The following is an 18110-nucleotide window of genomic DNA, read 5'->3' on the forward strand; positions in this document are numbered from 1 at the left end:
TAACTCAAAATGGACCACAGACCTAAATCTAAGGGCTAAAATTATTTTTTATATTGATTTTATTTTTTAAATACATGACAGCGGAATGCATCACTATTCTTATTACACATATGAACAGAATTTTTCATATCTCTGTTTGTATATAAAGTATGTTCATACCTATTCATTTCTTCATACATTTACTTTGGTTAATAATGTCCATCACATTCCACCAGCATTGCTAACCCCCTGCCCCTTCCCTTCCCCTCCCACCCCTCTAAGGGCTAAAATTATAAAACTGTCAGTAAAAAACATAGGGATAAATCTTCATAACCTTAGATTTGGTAATAATGGCTTCTTAGACATGACACTAAAAGTAAAAGTGATTAAAGACAAAATTTTGGATTTTTGGAGATTAAAATCTTGCATAGCAAAGGACAATATCAAGAAGGAAAAAAGACAGTTTGCCAAAAGGAAGAAAATATTTGTAAAATCATATAACTGATAAGCGTCTAATATTCAATATACAAAGAACTCTTAGTTCAACAACAAAAGACAACCCAATTAAAAAATGGCAAAGTTGTTTAAACAGACATTTCTCCATTATGATATATAAATAGCCCATGAGCACATGTAAAAGATGCTCAACATCATTAGTCATTAGATAAATGCAAAACACATTTTTGCACATACAGGATGGTTATAATCTAAAAGGAAAGTAAATAAATGTCAATGAAGATGTGCAGAAATTGGAAGCTTTCTGTGTTGCTGGTAGGAATATAAGTTCATGTAGTTTCCATGGAAAATAGTTTGGTGATTCCTCAGAAAGTTAAGCATAGAATTAACCATATGTCATAGCAGTTTGACTCTAAAGTATATGCAGAAGAGTATTAAAGGGCATTCAAACAAAAACTTTTACATGAATGTTCATAGGAGCACTATCCATGATATCCCAAACAGCATAAACAACTCAAATGTCTTTCACCAGTGAATGGTCGAATAAAATGTGTATTCAGAAAGTGGAATAGAATTTATCCAGAAAAAGAAATACAATACTGAGACCATGTGGATGTACCTTGAAAAAATACCAAGTAAAAGAAGCCAGACACAAAAGGCCACATATTATATAATTCCATTTATTTATATATATTTGTATGTGTGTGTGTGTGTACATATATATATATACACACACACACGCACACATACACTATATAATTTCATTGAAATGTCCAGAATAGGCAAATGTATAAAGTCAGAAAGCAGATTGGTTATTGCCAGAGGACAGAAGGGAATAGAGTACAACTCTGACTACTTAATGGGTAAGGGTGATGAGGTGTTGTGGAAGTATGTAGTTGTGATGGCTAATTTTATGAATGCTGTTAGTTCACCTGAATGGTGCACTTTGAATGGTTAAAATAATTTATTATGTGAAATTTACCTAAATTTTTTTTTCATTTTATATTGATGATGCCTATTTTAAATTAGAAATACATCCAAATATAGCTTTGTATGAGTAGGTCTGACAACCTGTTGATTATTTTGTCTATTTCTCCATTTATTAGAAATTTGCACCATATCTTTCATCTCTGACACAGTTGAGGTGAAATATAATGTAGTTGGTCATTTTAAGTTCTAGATATGTTTTATTTTGGTCCTTTATTCTCTTTGGTACTGAGGTTTCCCAACCCATCTTGAAAAAAAAAAAACAAAACCCAAAAGAATCTTTATTATACTTCATGCCTCCACCATAACCATTATAATGGTAGACAGTGCTGGTTTGTATTCAGTGTCCTGGTTCTTAATGTAAAGTTCCAACTCAGACTGATAGCCTATTAAATTATTCTCCTTTCCTTCTCCAATTTCAACAATTTTCACTTTGCTGGTATGTAGTACCGTTATCTCATTAAACCCGCATATTTTCTTAGGTTCATTTCTAGGCATTTAAAAAAGTTATTATGGAGGGCTAGGGTTGTGGCTCAGCTGTAGAGTGTTCACCTCGAATGTGCAAGGCCCTGTGGTTTGGATCCTCAGCACCACGTAAAAATAATTAAATAAATAAAATAAGGGTATCGTCCAAATACAACTAAAAAAATAAATATTTTTTTAAAAAGTTATGGAGAATTGCCTTCTCATGCTGTTCTTTTAAGAATAAAGGAAATAAAGTTGAATGTCTCTTCAGATTTGTAAGTAGTGTAGTTTAACTGTTTTAATTGTATTTAATTTCTTGCTAAATTTTCAGTAGTGTTGAGAGGCTCTTAAATAACATTGGATTAACAATACTATGTTCATGGTGTATATAAATACGTATTTGGCATTTGATTCTTGAAACATCGAAGTCATATTTCTTTTCATTGAATATCAGAGGGGCCTTTTATAGTAATACATGGGATGTATTTATAAATTCTCTTTTTATTTATAGGAACCCCTCAATAGTGAAGATGATGTGAGTGATGAGGAAGGACAGGAACTCTTTGACACAGAAAATGTTGTTGTATGCCAATACGATAAGGTAAAGATTCATCTTCATAACACTGACATTTTTAATTGCTTTTCAAGACCATCTTTTCTGCCTCATGGGAATGTTGGGACTGCTGATTAGTACCTCTCTTATTCTTTTTTTAAAATATTTTTTTAGTTATACATGAACAGAATATCTTTATTTTGTTTATTTATTTTTATGTGGTGCTGGGGATCAAACCCAGTGCCTCACATGTGAGAGGCAAGCTCTCTGCCACTGAACCACAATCCCAGCCCCCCTTTTTTGTTCTTTATAAGCAAGAATAAGAGAACAAATTTTTTAGCTTTGAAAAAATAATGAAAGGGAGGAGAGGCATGATCTTTTTTCTATTAAGACCATTTTTTTCTTTAGCAACATTGACTAACTTAATGAGATAATCTAGTTTTTCATTAGCATTGAGTACCTCAAAACTAAAAGGAGTTAATTGAATCTCTAACTTTTTTTTTTTTCCTTTAAGATGACTCAGGGGCTGGGGTTGTGGCTCAGTGATAGAGCGCTCACCTAGCACATACGAGGTGCTGGATTTGATCCTTAGTACACATAAAAATAAATAAATAAAATAAAGATATTGTCCAAATATAACTAAAAAATATTTTTAAAAGAAGATGACTCAGATAATAAACAGGATAGCATAATTAGATAAGTTTTGCTGAAAATCTTTTTAAAAATTTTATTTAGGCTTGCTATGCCTTGGTAATATTAAGGAATTTTTAAACCAAGTTCTGTGAGAATTAGCTATTGACTCTTTGTGTTCTTAATTCTTAAATTGGGTGCTCTTTCAAAGTACTTTTTTATAGTTACTGGTAGTGTTAAGATTTTTAATAATCAAGACATTTAAATTGGAATAAAATTTGTTTTTTCTTCCATTATTAAATTTAAAATGCATCCACATATTACATGAGATTTATAATTTTGTTTTATAGAGATCTTTACCAAATGCTGAAAACTCTTAACAGAAGCAATTGAATTTTTGTTTGCAACTATTGATTTATTGAGTACCTTAAAGTCCCAGATGTTTTTTTGGGCACTGGAGCTATAGTCGTGAACTTGCAAAACTTGTGCCCTGATGAAGTTTGCTTTATGTATGAAGGAAATTTTATTGAAATTTAGCTATGCTTATTGCCAACAGGTCTATAGGAAGAATGCCAAGATATTAGATCTTTTTTCCTAATAAAAAGATAAAGTCAGTCCGGTGATGTTTATAGAATAAAGTCACTGAGGTTATTGAGAGTTTCATAGCATATGCTTTTGTACATTATGTTTTCTAGGTGAGTGTTCTTAATATCCTATACCATGAATACAATAACATTTAATTTTCCACTTAAGCACATGTAAGCAGTATGAGATTAAATAGCAGATACCAGTAAGCTTTATTGTCAGGAAGTCTCAAGGGAACTGCTTGCAACCAAATTACCCAAAATAATTTCATGATAATAAGATGTAATATTTATTAGGCAAAAGAGAGAGAACCTTTACCTTAGCCTGCTTTCAGAAGAATATACTGCAAACTATTTTTCAATTATAAGAGAATGGTTGTGTTCTTTGATGATCAGTACACATATTTTCAGTGTTAAAATTGATTTGTTTTGCTTCCAGATACATTATGTTTTAAACTAAGAAATTGAAAATGGCTTTAAATAATGTGGAAAATGATTAACAGTTAACATTTTCAGAGGTCTGATTTTAAGAATTGTATTGAAGGAGTGGGGATTTGATGTTTTAACCAATAGTAAATGGTAGGTGTATTTTGTGATTGGTTAAAATGACATTGAATTTTATTTGAGCCTACTTGAATTTTAGGAGTTTTAGTTTGGATGCCTAAATTTTAAAATTTCAGCAATGAGTTACTTGTACAAGATATCATAGAAGGAATAAGGTTTATATTGCCAGTCAAATTGGAATGTTAGTATAAAATGCTAATAATGTGACAGAGTTCTCAAGTGTGACTAGATAGGACTGTTTTAGCATTTGGTGAAAATGCCACAGGGTAGAGGCTTCAGTCTTGCTTATACATAATTTTACTTTATTTTACCTTTACTTTAGGAAATTTAAGTGACTTTTCTCTTGGCATTTAGGATATTCCTTTATGAAGGACTAAGACCAATAAATGAATTGCTTTTTAAACTTTGTACTTTTGTTCAAAAAATATTTACCATTTATTAACTAATGTGACTTCAGTTCTGAGTGTATGGACTACTATTTGACCTATGAAACTTTTCTACATTATTGTTTTACAAGTTGCTATTCAGCAAAATGCTGTGTGTCCTTGATCTGTGAAATTTTTATTTTCTGGCTTTTCACCACTTGTATATAATCTCTTAGGTTGCAATCTCTCAGTTCATGCTGGAAATAAATTTGTAAACCCATTTTACAGATAATTAGTGTACTTATAGAGAATTGGAGGGGGAGACAGGTCTTTTCATTCAACAAATTCTTATTGAGTGCATATGGTATGGTATCACAGGGTACTATTCCTAGGAGCTTGAGATACACTAGTGAACAAAAATTCTTTGTCATTGGGAAACTTGCTATAGTAGAGGTAGACAGATGCTAAAACATAATAAATAAATTAATGTAGCGCATTAGAAGCTGATATTTGCTACAGAAAAATTCAGAGAAGGGATGGGGGGGCAAGTTTCAGTTTTAAATACAGTAGTCATAGTAAGTAGACCCTTGGAGAAGATGACATTTGAGTAAAAGAGTTGAAGGGAATTACCCTGTCATTGTTTGTGGCAGAGCCTACTTGAGTGTCAGGAGCAGCAGGGGGATGCCAGTGTGGGGAGACTCAGGTGGGGAAGCCATAAAAATAGAGAAGACAGATTGTATGGGTTATAGGCTCTTCTTCTAAGTATACGAAGAAGATATTAGAAGGTTTCAAAGGGTATAATCTGATTTAATTTTAAAAGAATTACTCTGCCTTCTTTTTGAGGATAGAGTATAGGGAGGAAGGAAGGGTTAAACTAAGGAGACTATTTAGGGAGATACTATAATAATCCAAGTAAAAGATAATGGTGACTGAAACTATGCTGGTAGTATTAAAGTTGGTGGGGATTAGTGGATCTTGAATGATGATGATTTGAAAAGTCAACAGGATTTCCTATAATAAAGTGACTCAAATTGATGAGTAACTGGAAAAAAAGGATGATAAAGCCATCAACTGAGCTGCATGTAGAGCAGGTTTAGGAGGTGAGAAAGAGAGTTCAGCTTTGGATATGTTAAATCTCATGTCTATCAGACATTCAGGTCATCCGCTATAATATGTTAGATTTAATGTTTATATTGTTTAGATTAGAGCTATAAGCAACCATTTAATGCAAGAGTCTCTGATCTGTTTGCTCTTTTAACTTTATTGTGTTGTTTTGTTTTTGTACTGGAGATTGAACCCAGGGGTGCTTTACTATTGAATATCTCTAGACCTTTTTATTTTTTATTTGAAGACAGTGTCTTACTAATTTGCTAAGGCTGGCCCAAACTTGGAATCCTTTGGCCTCAGTTTCCCGTGTTGCTGGGATTATAGGAGTGTGCCACTGTGCCCATCTGTTGTGCTGTTTCAGTAAGAAGAGGTGATTCTAGAGGAGGAGCATGAGTGATTTTCAATCCTATAAAAGCTTGTTTTTAAGTCTCAAAAAGCAGAACTAGGAAGCTAATTTCAATAAGGGATAAAATACAAAAACCTTTGGAGAGATCTGTCCCAGAAAATAATGATTTAATTTGGAAATATTTGCTCCCTACTTCTGATAACATATAAGCAGACACTGAATAACCATTTCCCAAGAATATGCCATAGAGAGTATTTGCACCAGGAGGTTAGTCCATGAAGTTTAGGCTTGGGATCTCAGAAAATATCTGTCCCTGGTAAGCACTTCTGCATTATTATTATTCCATATTAAGTCTTAAGAACACTAAGAAGTTTCATTTTTATAAAAGAAGTTGAAACTATAATTGTATGTTTAAAAATAATTATTAACTAGTGAACACGGTAGTATGAACTATAAGATAATATATTACAGATAAATTAGTATTTCTAAAACCACCTACTGTGTTGTGGGTTGTGTTTTTTGCGGGGAGGGGTCAAATTAAACAAGAAACCAAATTACAATAGAACATTTGGGGTTTTTTTTTTTGTTTTTTTGTGAATAGGCTTTTTCTTTATTTTTCTATTTTCTGATTGTATCTCTTACATTCATTTAATTTTATTTTTGTTTAGATACACAGAAGTAAAAACAAATGGAAATTTCATCTCAAGGATGGTATTATGAATCTTAATGGAAGAGATTATATATTTTCCAAAGCCATTGGAGATGCTGAATGGTGAAGAGTTGCTTCTTTCTTTTATAAATAAAAGAAACTTTAAAAAAATTTAAAGTGAACAGTTTGAAACTTGGGACAAACACCAACCAAAACTTCATTTCTGCATGTCAGAAAAGTGCAGTAGAAGCAAAGCTACTGGAACAAAGATAGACCTTGACAACATAGACACTACTTCTAACTGGCAAGCCATGGAACTGTAGCACCTGGGGTTGTTGGGGTGGGGGGGTTGGGGTTTTGTGTAGGAAAACCATAATTGTCAATTTTAAATACAGGAACTTGCCACCGGTAATTAGCATGTAAAGCTTTGTCTCTATTCCTTCCTCCAACTTGGGCTCAATCAGAAGATTCTTGTTGGAATGAACTGAAGAAACTTCCCTTTTGATAGATTGAACTGAAACTGCTTATTGTATGTGGTTATATTTGGTAAAAATTGCGTGTGAGCTTTTTACAAAAGGGTAAGAATTATGGTGTTGAATTTTAATTCACTTGTATAAGAAAACAATTTAAAATTCTCATAATAGGTCTTAAATATTTTTACTTGTTATTTTCCCTTGGTAATATATAACTCTTCCTTCCCTGCTTTATGAAACATCTAAGATATAAGGAAGTAATCAGTAATCACAGTTTGGAGACAAAATTGACCCAGGAATGGATATTTATTTTAATTAGGTTTTCATACTTATTAAATGAAATTTAAAGACTTGGGTCTTATCTGAATTGTGTGGAATAAAAATGACAACTTCAGTTTCCTTACAGAAAAACTGTAACCCTTTAAAAAGAAATTCCAAATTGGCTCCTCAGGAACACATTTTTATTTCACAAAGGTACCATCTAGCTAAAATTGTATATACATGGATATATGAAGATTTTTCTTGTTTGGCTGAAGTGTGTGCTTATATATGCATTTAGTCTTTAAGATAAACATTCAGATAACATTCTGTATATTGATTGAAGCATAAAGGGCAGGTGGTGAGGACCTGGATTTTTATTAAACATTTTAGTAATTATAAAAGTTTCTTGTGTTTACTAGTAAAGAATTTAAAAACCTATTATTTTATTTGAACAAATTTTTTAAAAGTAACTTTGTAATTTGAGGGGAAGTTTTGGGGGGTTGAGGGAGGTGGGCAACTAATAAGTACATATTTACCTCTCTTGCATTGGGTGGCCTAGAAGGGCCATTGATAATATAGACTTGGGCTCCAGTTTGCACATTGGAAAGAAAACATAGAAATTTGACTTGTATATTAAAAATAATAGAACTTTAATATGTATTTAAGAATGCATAGCTCTGTATTTCTCTAAGGGGCTCTAAAGAACAATATGGCACTGCCATCTGTGTGAATCAGCTGCCTGGGAGACCTGTAGGAACATTCACCTTCACTTTTGTGTTCTAATAATTAATTCAACTTTTCATGGTTTTTCTTAACAAAATTCACATGTTTAATAAGTTACTGGTATATTGATTTTTTTTTGTCTTCCATTGTTGTCTTCCCTTAATTTGCCTTTATGTGTTTCCAGAACTAACAGATAAAACACTTTAAAGTACTTTACAAAGGAGAAAACTGTGAGCTATTATAGTGTTTATTTTTTTTAAAAAAAACATATCTTTACATTTCTCAAAAGGTTAATCAACTTTTTTTTTTGCCTACTTCTCACCCCACTTCCAACTTGGTCTCTTTTAACTTTTGTTCTGAATTTTGGTATAAATGGTGATGTCTGGCATTCGAGTAGTTAGGTTTTATTTAGATGCCATAACTGGTAATAGAGATTTTATTTTGACTATTAATTTAGCTTTTTTTGAGGGGAAATTTATTTACCCCACTACTCTCAAAGCACACACAGGTTTTTTATTTTATTTTTAATTATAAGTAAGACTAGAAGGGAGGGAGTAAAATCACAGAAGTCCTGTTCAGTGTCCTTTTCAGTATAGTTATTAGGAGGCTTATGTTTACTCAATGAAGAAGTCAATGACCTGAACTACCTATAAAAGTTTAGCAGTGCTGCAGTGTTGCTTAAGTAAAACTCTTTGACTTATCTAGTAGTTCTTATACTACTGAAACTTTGATTACTGTATGATGTTCAGCTCATGTCTTGGGCCCTCTTTGTAGACAAATATTCATCGTAGCATTGTATACTGGCCTATTTTTATAATTATATTTGCAAACATGAACAACCACTGCTTTCAGAATGACTCACTGGAGTTATTTTGAAGCAGGAAATAACCAGTCGTATTTGCACCTGTATATTGCATATGAATTATGATATACTTGGCAAATGCTTTTCTTCTACCTGTGAAAATTCTGAAAGCTGGTCCAAACAACACTGATACCAAATTGTGCTCTTATGTATTATTGCATCGTGTTTCTTTTTAATCAAATAGCTTGCTTTATTTTTTATTATAGTGGCTTTTGCTATATGAATGTCACTTGCTTTGAATTTTTAATCATGCTTTTAACATATTTAACAAATCATTTCATTAGGTTCCATTAAAATGTCATTCCTTTGAAAAGGCAAGGGATTCCCACTTTCAGAGTTTTTAAATGAAAGCATCTGTATCCAAAGGGGAAAAATCATTCAGACTTCATAATAACCATTGCTTATTCAGAAGAGAATTTGTTTAGATTTGCACAGATGGTGATGATGGCACCTTTTACTCAAAAAACAAAAGTGCTATGGAAAATTTACAAAAAATTACTGAAGTGTGGAAGTATATGCCTTTTGGCATACAAGTCTTGTTGGATGGTCATTTGTATGATCTGGTCACTTGAATGCCTGATAGCACATTTAATTTCTGTAGAGCGCTGCATGTGGCTAAAACAACTCTTCAATGTGCAATTCGATTCTAGATTAAAATGTCTGTTATATGAGGGGGATCTTTATATTAAGCTTTTATATTTTTTGAGATGTTCACATTTATGTTAATTAAATGTCATCACAATTTGCACTGTTGGCTTTTTAAAAATCAAAGCCACTGATGTTGTATGATTGCAATAAGATTTGAGCATTGTGTCTAGTGATTAAAATATGTTCTTGACCAGCAAAATAGATTCTGGTTTTAGAAAATATCATAAAAATATAATAGCTTTTGTATAAAGGTTGTCTTTTGCTATAGTGAAAGTCAAGGATTTTTTTTTCCTGGCTCTTATGAAGGGATTAAAAAGAATGGTCTCCCTCTAAGAGTAATTTTTTATTATCATAGCAATAATTTCACTATTATTAGAGGGAAAATATTCCTTGTATAGGAAAACAGACATAATTCCTTCTTGGGAGTTCCCTTTATAACTTTAGTATTTTCTTTCACTTGAGAAAATTCCTATATTTTCAGATTATTTCATTTTGAGCTTTTTTGAGCTTTTGTGCAATGTAATATTTTATTGATATGTCTTTGTATATTTTCATTTCATAATGTCTGTCTCCCACCTACCTGTCTGAATCAGCTATAGCAAATTTTGAATTTCTGGTTAAAAAGTAGTTGTTTTATATGTTTCCTCATGGGTTTGTTAATTTTGCATTTTAATCATCTATTATGCTAAATTACTCTTGAGGTTTATACACTTCCCTTTTGAATCCTGCCTTAGTCTATCATTATTTTTCTGTGATTTTAGAAGAACAGATCAAACTATTTTTGTTTATTTTGAGGAACAAACTTTTTTCCTTCTCTTTTAGAGAATTATATTGTGTTACTAACTACTCTCTCCTTTAGTCAGATTTCCTTAAATCAGTCCAGTATACACAGGGCTACAACTTGGGGGGGAGGAACTAATCTTTTTGCTGTTCTGAGCTACTATTGTCAACTGCTGTTGTACATACTGTTATGTGTAAGGGCGTAAATATATTTATTATGTTTGTAAAATTCATTCTGTACAATTGCAGATCAAGGTTGCTCTTCTGTGATAAATGGGATATTATGTTTTAAAGACCCATCTTGGAATACAATTAGAGAACTTAGTATTTTCATGTACTAAGACCTATTTTAAGTTTAATATTTTACCTTTGCAAAACTTTAATTAAAGATGTTATTTAAAAAAGTAATGTTCCTTGCTTTGCTTACTAGCCTATGACATTATTACATAGATTATTGAATAAGATTAATACAGTTTAGAAAGGAAAGTGCTTTACCTTGTTAATGAAGATAAGTTTAACAAAAATAAGGGTGTCATTAAATTCTGCACCTTTAAGATAAGTTGGTTTGGATGTCAGTCTGAATTATTAAACTATTACCAATTCTTGATAATGGCTTTTTAAAAGTTGTATTTTCCAGGCACACAGGAATTTAGGTTGGGCTCACTTCACACCAACGAAGTGTAATTTTAATATAATTAACATTGTATTAAATGAGTATTTTCTACTCCAAAGCATAGATTACCTAGGATAAAATTATTTAAAGTCACTATTCTCTTATTTCTTTGTCTAACTAAATCTTTTTCTCTTAGTTCAGAGTTTGTAAATATTGCTTATTAGGAAAATTGGATTATTGAGGTTTGTATTACATATTGAATATATTTTGTGTTATTTTAGATGGTATTAAATAATTAGCAGGTATTTTCATTTTATAGCTAATTCAAATGAATCATTAAGAAAGAGCTTGCCTTTTTGTAATTTTTTTATCCTGTTACAGACTACTTTATCTAGGAAACGAGCAAATTTTAACTACTAAAATCATAATAAAGATTTTATTTATTGCCAGCAAGTCTTGTATTTTGCGGTTTAATTCAAGCATCCTACATTGATAATCTGAATCTTTTTGGTTTCAGTTTCTCCATATGTGAAATGACAATATGATTTTAAGGATTAAAATATACATATAAAGATCTTATAATGGTGCTTGATACAAGAGCATTTGTCGACTATTTCCTTAATTTTGTAATTTGAATAATTTTAAATATTTGACTTAGAGCTAAAACTTTCTTAAATGGTCAGAATAGCAACAGATAATCTGTGATCTGATTAAGTGATTTGATGGAGCAGTGCGTCTGGCCACAGCAAACAGTGTTGGAAGAAAAGTGAGTGATGTGTGCAGAAGAGGAATAATGTAACAATGGGAACCTTTATACTTTTTTTTTAATTAAAAGTATTTTTAACCAATTTAAAAAAAACTGGATTGTGTGGCTCAGTGACAGAGCGCTTGCCTTGAACATGTGAAGAAGCACTGGCTTCGATCCTCGGCACTACATAAAAATGAAAAAGATACCGTGTCGAATAACTTAAAAAAATAAAAAAAATATTTTTAACCTGAAGATATGTCCTGAATTATGTCTAAAATAGATTGAATTTTCCTAAAGGTGTAACTAAGGTAGAACTATATTTTAAAAATTAATTTTCCCGGCATCAGTAGGTCTGCCCAGTTCACTTCGTTGAGAATTGTCAAGCATGGAACTTCGACACCAAGGATTCCATGGGTAGAGTAGCAGTGCTAAATAGGATACATAGGGGCAGGAAAACCAAGGAAGTCCAATTGGGTTTTAAGAGAGAGAACTATTTACTTTCAACAGATTGCACAAAGGATATTTGGTTTCTTTTGACACAATAGCAAAATACCCTTCCTATTTTGCTTTATGCCAAGCAGCGTAGAGAACAGTCAGTACCCCCAAGGAGTCAACTGTCTCTGCATCCACAATGGGATCAAAATCTCAAATGGTCAGTATGATGCTTACACTCAGGACTTTGAATCTTGAGAGGCTGAAACAAAGTTGCAGAACCTGTCACAGGTCGTCCTATGTAATCTCTGGTGGTATGATAGTGACTGAACAAGGGTGGCAGTGGCAGCCTTAATAAGCAGATTTTGCTAGGCAAGACAATGAATGGGTTTACTCCTCTTTACTGGACTCCTGCCTCAGCCTAGTTTATCAGCCTTTTGATGTGCAAATAACCCAATTGATTCCTTTTCTTTCTAAAATAACCAGTCTGGTTCTGTTGTTTGCAACCAAGAAACTTGATATATCTCTGCTTATTTGGCAATGAGCCACCATTAATATTGAGCTAGTATGAAAATTTTATTAGTCACACAAAGCAGTGTCGCTTAACAGCAAGGTTAAACATCCATAGTATGTAAACATTTCCACATTTGTTGGTAAATTGGGACAAATAAATCTGGAAGTGATAAGGCATATTTTAAGAATGATCATCTCCCTTGCTGAGAGCTTTCCAAGTCCCCTTTTCCCCTTGGATACTCATTATCCCATTTAAAATCTTTACCAGATAAATAAAACAGTACTATTTAAAATGTCCATAACACAATTATGATGGAAAATTATCCTTGAACATAACTTTGTTATATCTAAGTCTATTATGTGTTGTTGCATCATTTATTCACAAATATTTGAGTATTTGCTATGTGCACTGTGATGAGATAACAGATTCAAATCTAGTATAGTCTTATTTTTATTTTTGTAGTTGTAGATGGACAGAATGCATTTATTTGTTATGTGATGCTAAGGATCGAACCTAGTGCCTCACATGTGCAAGGCAAGCACTCTGCCACTGAGCCACAACCTCAGCCCCCCCAGTATAGTCTTGATGGAGTACCCAATTAGGAGGATTGGCAGAGTCAATTCAAGATCCCTCATCCCTAGCATGGATGGTGTCTGTTGACCAAGAAAAGAGTCTTGCCTAGATAAGGCTAATAAAGGCCCATTTGTAGAAGATGAAGGAACACAGGTTTCAGTCATTGATGTCTCCCTGAACTTGACCTAGCACAGGTTTGAGAGCCATCAGTCTCTCTTCAAAATATCCTTTCCTTCCTTGGTGTGAACATGTATTGGGCCTCCATGCCTTGTCCCCAAGTGGCATGTAGTCTATATAAGGAGTCTGTGCCTGTGTGATGTGTACTTAATGTCATTTTCACGTTCTTAAAAGCCCCCTATAGAATTCCACCATCCACAACCAAGGGGCTGTTGTGTGAGTTCTGGTTCTCAGACAGGGAGGGCATTAAAAATGGAAGAAGTTTACCAAAAGATTTTTTAAATTAAGTTTTTTTTACATTAAGTTAATTTATTTTAATTAAGTATGTATGACAGCAGAATGCATTTTGATTCATTTGTACACATAGCCACACAACTTTTCATTTCTCTTTATTTCTCATGTTTTAGGGATCTTGTTAAGGAAACCGGGGCCTAATCCGACGTGATGAAGATTTGGGCCTATTTTTTCCTATATTAGGTGCAAGGTCTCTGGACTAATTCTTAGGTCCTTGATCCACTTTGAGTTGAGTTTTGTGCATGGTGAGAGATAGAGGTTTAATTTCATTTTGCTGCATATGGGTTTCCAGTTCTCCCAGCACCATTTGTTGAAGAGGCTATCTTTTCTCCAGTGTATGTTTTTTGCATCTTTGTCTAATATGAGATGTTTTCTGCATCTTTGTCTAATATGAGATAACTATCTATGTGGGTTTGTCTCTGTGTCTTCTGTACCATTGGTCTACATGTCTATTTTGGTGCTGATACCATGCCATTTTTGTTACTGTAGCTTTGTAGTATAGTTTAAGGTCTGGTATTGTGGTGCCTCGTGCTTCACTCTTCTTGCTAAGAATTGCTTTGGCTATTCTGGGTATCTTATTTTTCCAAATGAATTTCATGATTGCCTTTTCTGTTTCTATAAGGAATGATACTGGGATTTTAATTGGAATCATATTGAATCTGTATAGCGTTTTGGGTAATGTGGCTATTTTGATAATATTAATTTTGCCTATCCAAGAACATGGGCAATCTTTCCATCTTCTAAGGTCTTTCTTTCTTTAGTTTTCTGTTCTGTAGTTTTCATTGGAGAGGCCTTTCACCTCTTTTGTTAAGTTGATTCCCAAGTATTTTATTTATTTTCTGAGGCTGTTGTGAATGGGGTACTTTTCCTAATTTCTCTTTCAGAGGATTCATCACTTATATATAGAAATGCATTTGATTTATGGTTATTGATTTTATATCCTGCTACTTTGCTGAATTCGTTAATTCATTCTAGAAGTTTTCTGGTGGAGTTTTTTGGATCCTCTAAGTATACAATCATGATATCAGCAAATAATGACAGTTTGAGTTCTTCTTTTCCTATTTGTATCCCTTTAATTTCTTTCATCTGTCTAATTGCTCTGGCTAGAGTTTCAGGGACTATGTTGAATAGAAGTGGCGAAAGGGGGTATTCCAGTCTTGTCCAGTTTTTAGAGGGAGTGCTTCCAATTTTTCTCCATTTAGAATGATGTTAGCCTTGGGTTTAGCATAGATAGCTTTTACAATGTTGAGGTATATTCTTACTATCCCTAGTTTTCTAGTGTTTTGAACAGAAAGGGTGCTGTATTTTGTCAAATGCTTTCTCTGCATCAAACGATATAATCATATGATTCCAATCTTTAAGTCAATTGAGGTAATGAATTATATATATTGATTTTTATATGTTGAACCAACCTTGCATCCCTGGAATGAACCACTTGATCATGGTGCACAGTTTTTTTAAAATATGTTTTTGTATGAGATTTACCAGAATTTTATTGAGAATTTTTGCATCAATGTTCACCTGGGATATTGGTCTGAAATTTTTTCCTTGATGTGTTTCTCTGCCTGGTTTTGATATCAGCATGATATGAGCTTTGTAGAATGAGTTTGGAAGGGTTCCTTCCTTTCCTATTTCATGGAATAAATTGAGAAGTGTTGGTATTAATTCTTTGTAGGTCTTGTAGAACTCAGCTGTGAATCCATCTGGTCCTGGGCTTTTCTTGGTTGGTAGGCTTTTGATGGCATCTTCTATTTCCTTGCTTGAAATTGACCAAAAGATTTTATAGACACAGCTTTCAGTGGACCAGAAAGACATGTTTTGAAAAACTGTTTTTGCCAAGGAAAAGTTACATGGGCTAGGAATAAATATTTCTTCAGTGCCAAATATTTTGCCAGCTCTTTAAATTCTCACAATAGCCCTGAGGATCATCATTTTTCATCTTTATTTTATAGATGAGTTGACTAACACTTTATGGAAGCCACATCATTTGCCTAAGATCACATTGCAAGAAGTGTGGGCAGGTGGGCAGAGTGAGGTCAAGATGCTTCATCTCTAGCATAGTTTAGATGAAATAGGTTTATCCACCACCTCAGTTTTCAGGAGCAAATGGTTTGCATATGAGTTAAACCTGTTGATAAGCGATCATGGTCTGCCGGCAGCCTGGTCTTGGTTTCTGATCAGTGGAGGTACTTTGAGAACCCTTTTGCACTTTTCACTGCATTCCCAACTCTGAAAAGACAGGGAGATAAACACCACTGGGGTCACAGTCACTCCGGAGAGTTGTTCTGCTGACTTGGGAATCAACAAAGTGGTTAGTTATGGGTTTTCCTCTCCTTAATACTTAAATGAGTTAAAGGAAAAGAGTATGCTTACAAGAGAAAAAAAGAAAATATTTTTATTTGCCCAAAGGAGAGTTGTCTGCACTCAGCTCACATTAGTTCTCTTAAGTGTTTTTCTCCAAGAGAGCTTCCTAATGTAATCAAAGTGATCCTGGTTTCTGAATCTTTCTTATAGGGTGCAGCAGGGATATAGGAAACCCAGAGGCAAATGTTTTATAGTTATTATGATCTGTTTAATGTCCCCTAAATTCATGTTGAAATCCCAGCTCCCAAAGTATTAATATTAGAAAGTGGGCCATTTGGGAGGTGATTTGATCATGAAACCTCTTTACAAAGATTAGATTGGTGCCCTTATAAAAGAGACCACAGACAGCTAGCTAGCCCAATCATGTGAAGATGGAGCAAAGAACTTGTTCTTACCAGACACTGAGAAATAAATGTTTACTCTTGATAAGTCCCTCAGATTTTTCTTTTCTAGCAGCCCGAACTAAGTTATTTAAAAATAACTAAGACAGTTATTTTTTAAAAACCCATTTTAATTTTTTAACTTAAATATATGAACATGGTAGATCAGGTTGCCTGGACTGGTTCCAGGTAAAGCTGTCGAATGCTGTCCTCCCTGTCATATTTTGTAGCAGTAGTGATTTTAGAAGAGGACCAGTTTGTCCTGGATATAGGCAATAAGGAGATGAAGTGTTGGAAGAGAATGTAAACACAATAATAATGTTGATTAAATTTGGTGTGCTTTTTATTATTACCAAGTGGCAGCAATCCTAAGCTATTGTCCATGATAAAACACTTCTCCCCAACAAGAAAAAAAATTTATCTAACAAGTGTTGAGGGTATTTTACAATAATTTTTCTTTTTTAAAAATATTTCTTTTTTAGTTGGACACAATACCTTTATTCATTTTTTTTAAAGATAGAGTGAGAGAGGGAGGGAGGGAGAGAGAGAGAGAGAATTTTTAATATTTATTTTTTAGTTTTCGGCGGACACAACATCTTTGTTTGTATGTGGTGCTGAGGATCGAACCCGGGCCGCACGCATGCCAGGTGAGCGCGCTACCGCTTGAGCCACATCCCCAGCCCCACCTTTATTCATTTTTATGTGTTGCTGAGGATCGAACCTAGGGCCTTGCATGTGCGAGTTGAGCACTCTACCAGCCCCAATTTTTTCTTTTTTTAAGATAGTACATACATATAAATTTATCATCTTAACCATTAGTATATGTACAATTCAGTAGTGCTTAATAGATTAATGTTGAGTTTTAATAATATATTTGTAAGCTTCATCTGAATTACACTTTTAAAAGTATTTTACATAAATGAAGGAAACCTATCACAAAAAGATAAATAGTACTACTTAAATGAAGTAGCTATAGCACTGAATTCTTAGAACTAGAAAATAGATTGGTGGTTATGAGGGGTGAGGAAAAGGAGGAAATGGAGAATTGTTTGCTGGATGCAGATTTTCAGTTTTGCAAAATGAAAAAGTTCTGGAGATCAGTTGCACAACCATGTGAATATACTTAGCACTGTGGAACTGTACACTTAATATCAGTTAAGATGATAAATTTTATGTTATGTTTTTACCACAATAAAAAAAGACAAGCAAGCACATCTTTTTAAAAAAAACATTGTATTCAGTGTGGATTTAATTTGGACAACTCCCTGTTATACTCAGTCAGACCCCAACATGAGGGGCATAGCAACATGTATTTGTTTCTAGAGTAAATTCCTGTGGGATTCCACTTACTTGGGGCTCAGGTCATACTTTGAACATACAGTGTATATTTCTGTATTTTAAACAGTAGATTAGAAAGGAAGAGTTGGAGTCAGGCATGGTGGCACACGCCTCTAATCCCAGCAGTTTGGGAGGCTGAGGCAGGAAGATCACAAGTTCAAAGCCATCCACAGCAAGGCACTGAACAACTCAGTGAGACCCTGTCTCCATTAAAATATGAAGTAGGGTTGGGGATGTGGCTTGGT

General features: G+C 33.4%; 1 protein-coding gene across 1 annotated transcript in view; it reads left to right on the forward strand.

Annotated features, from left to right (window-relative positions):
- The window catches only part of Gtf2a1 (general transcription factor IIA subunit 1), a 37514-nt gene extending 26674 nt beyond the window's left edge, over positions 1–10840 (forward strand). Inside the window, exons 8-9 of the mRNA XM_027931649.2 lie at positions 2399–2488; positions 6705–10840. Coding sequence (XP_027787450.1) covers positions 2399–2488; positions 6705–6812 — 198 coding nt within the window. The 3' untranslated portion in view covers positions 6813–10840. The remainder of the gene's footprint in view (positions 1–2398; positions 2489–6704) is intronic.
- The last annotated feature ends 7270 nt before the right edge of the window (positions 10841–18110 follow it).

Source organism: Marmota flaviventris, chromosome 2 (genome assembly GCF_047511675.1).
Source record: "Marmota flaviventris isolate mMarFla1 chromosome 2, mMarFla1.hap1, whole genome shotgun sequence".
Lineage (NCBI taxonomy): Eukaryota > Metazoa > Chordata > Mammalia > Rodentia > Sciuridae > Marmota > Marmota flaviventris.